General features: G+C 49.6%; 1 protein-coding gene across 1 annotated transcript in view; it reads right to left on the bottom strand.

The window, feature by feature from the left end:
- Nucleotides 1–429: 429 nt before the first annotated feature.
- LOC140411408 (persulfide dioxygenase ETHE1, mitochondrial-like) overlaps nucleotides 430–607 on the bottom strand; it is a 51,115-nt gene continuing 50,937 nt past the window's right edge. The window contains exon 4 of the mRNA XM_072500517.1: nucleotides 430–474. Within this exon, the coding sequence (XP_072356618.1) occupies nucleotides 430–474 (45 nt within the window). The remainder of the gene's footprint in view (nucleotides 475–607) is intronic.

Below are 607 nucleotides of genomic sequence, written 5' to 3'. Positions count from 1 at the left end.
CCCGTCACTGCCTCGAGACTTCCCCAAGTACTCTCCAGCCTTTGGAGCGCTTCTGGATGTCCCACCAGCTCGGCAATATTCTAACGGAGGCAATCAGATCGGGTGGATCGGGAACAATCTATTTCTGCTCGCTCCCCGGAAGGCTTTCAATCAAGTTCCACTTGAGAAACTCCCCCTTCTCTTCTTTTGTGGGAAGTGGCCCTTGAGAAGGTGGCCATGACTTGCCTGCGTCAATATGGCTGTTGTAATATCCACACACGGGTCTTATGGGGTTCCCACAGAGTACGAGCTCCCTCGCTGAGGGGTGGGGTCCTCCATTTAGCACTGTAGAAAAGGTCGACCAGTAAGGCACTGACCACAGAGAGACCTGGTAGGGATCCACAGGGAGGTGTATATATTGTATTTGGAAATAAATCAAAGTTTGTTATTTCATTCACTGTGGAGTCGCATTATCCTTATTAAAGCTGTGTCTCGCTGGGTCATTTCATAAGACAGTTAAGAGTCACCCACATTGCTGTGGGTCTGGAGTCACATGTAGGCCAGACCGGGGAAGGACGGAAGATTTCCTTCCCTAAAGGTCATGTGAGAATCCCACAGCTTTTTAATG

Source organism: Scyliorhinus torazame, chromosome 4 (assembly GCF_047496885.1).
Source record: "Scyliorhinus torazame isolate Kashiwa2021f chromosome 4, sScyTor2.1, whole genome shotgun sequence".
NCBI classification, from domain to species: domain Eukaryota; kingdom Metazoa; phylum Chordata; class Chondrichthyes; order Carcharhiniformes; family Scyliorhinidae; genus Scyliorhinus; species Scyliorhinus torazame.
Note: the sequence above shows the minus strand (reverse complement) of the source record. Positions and strands in the feature narration are given on the sequence as shown.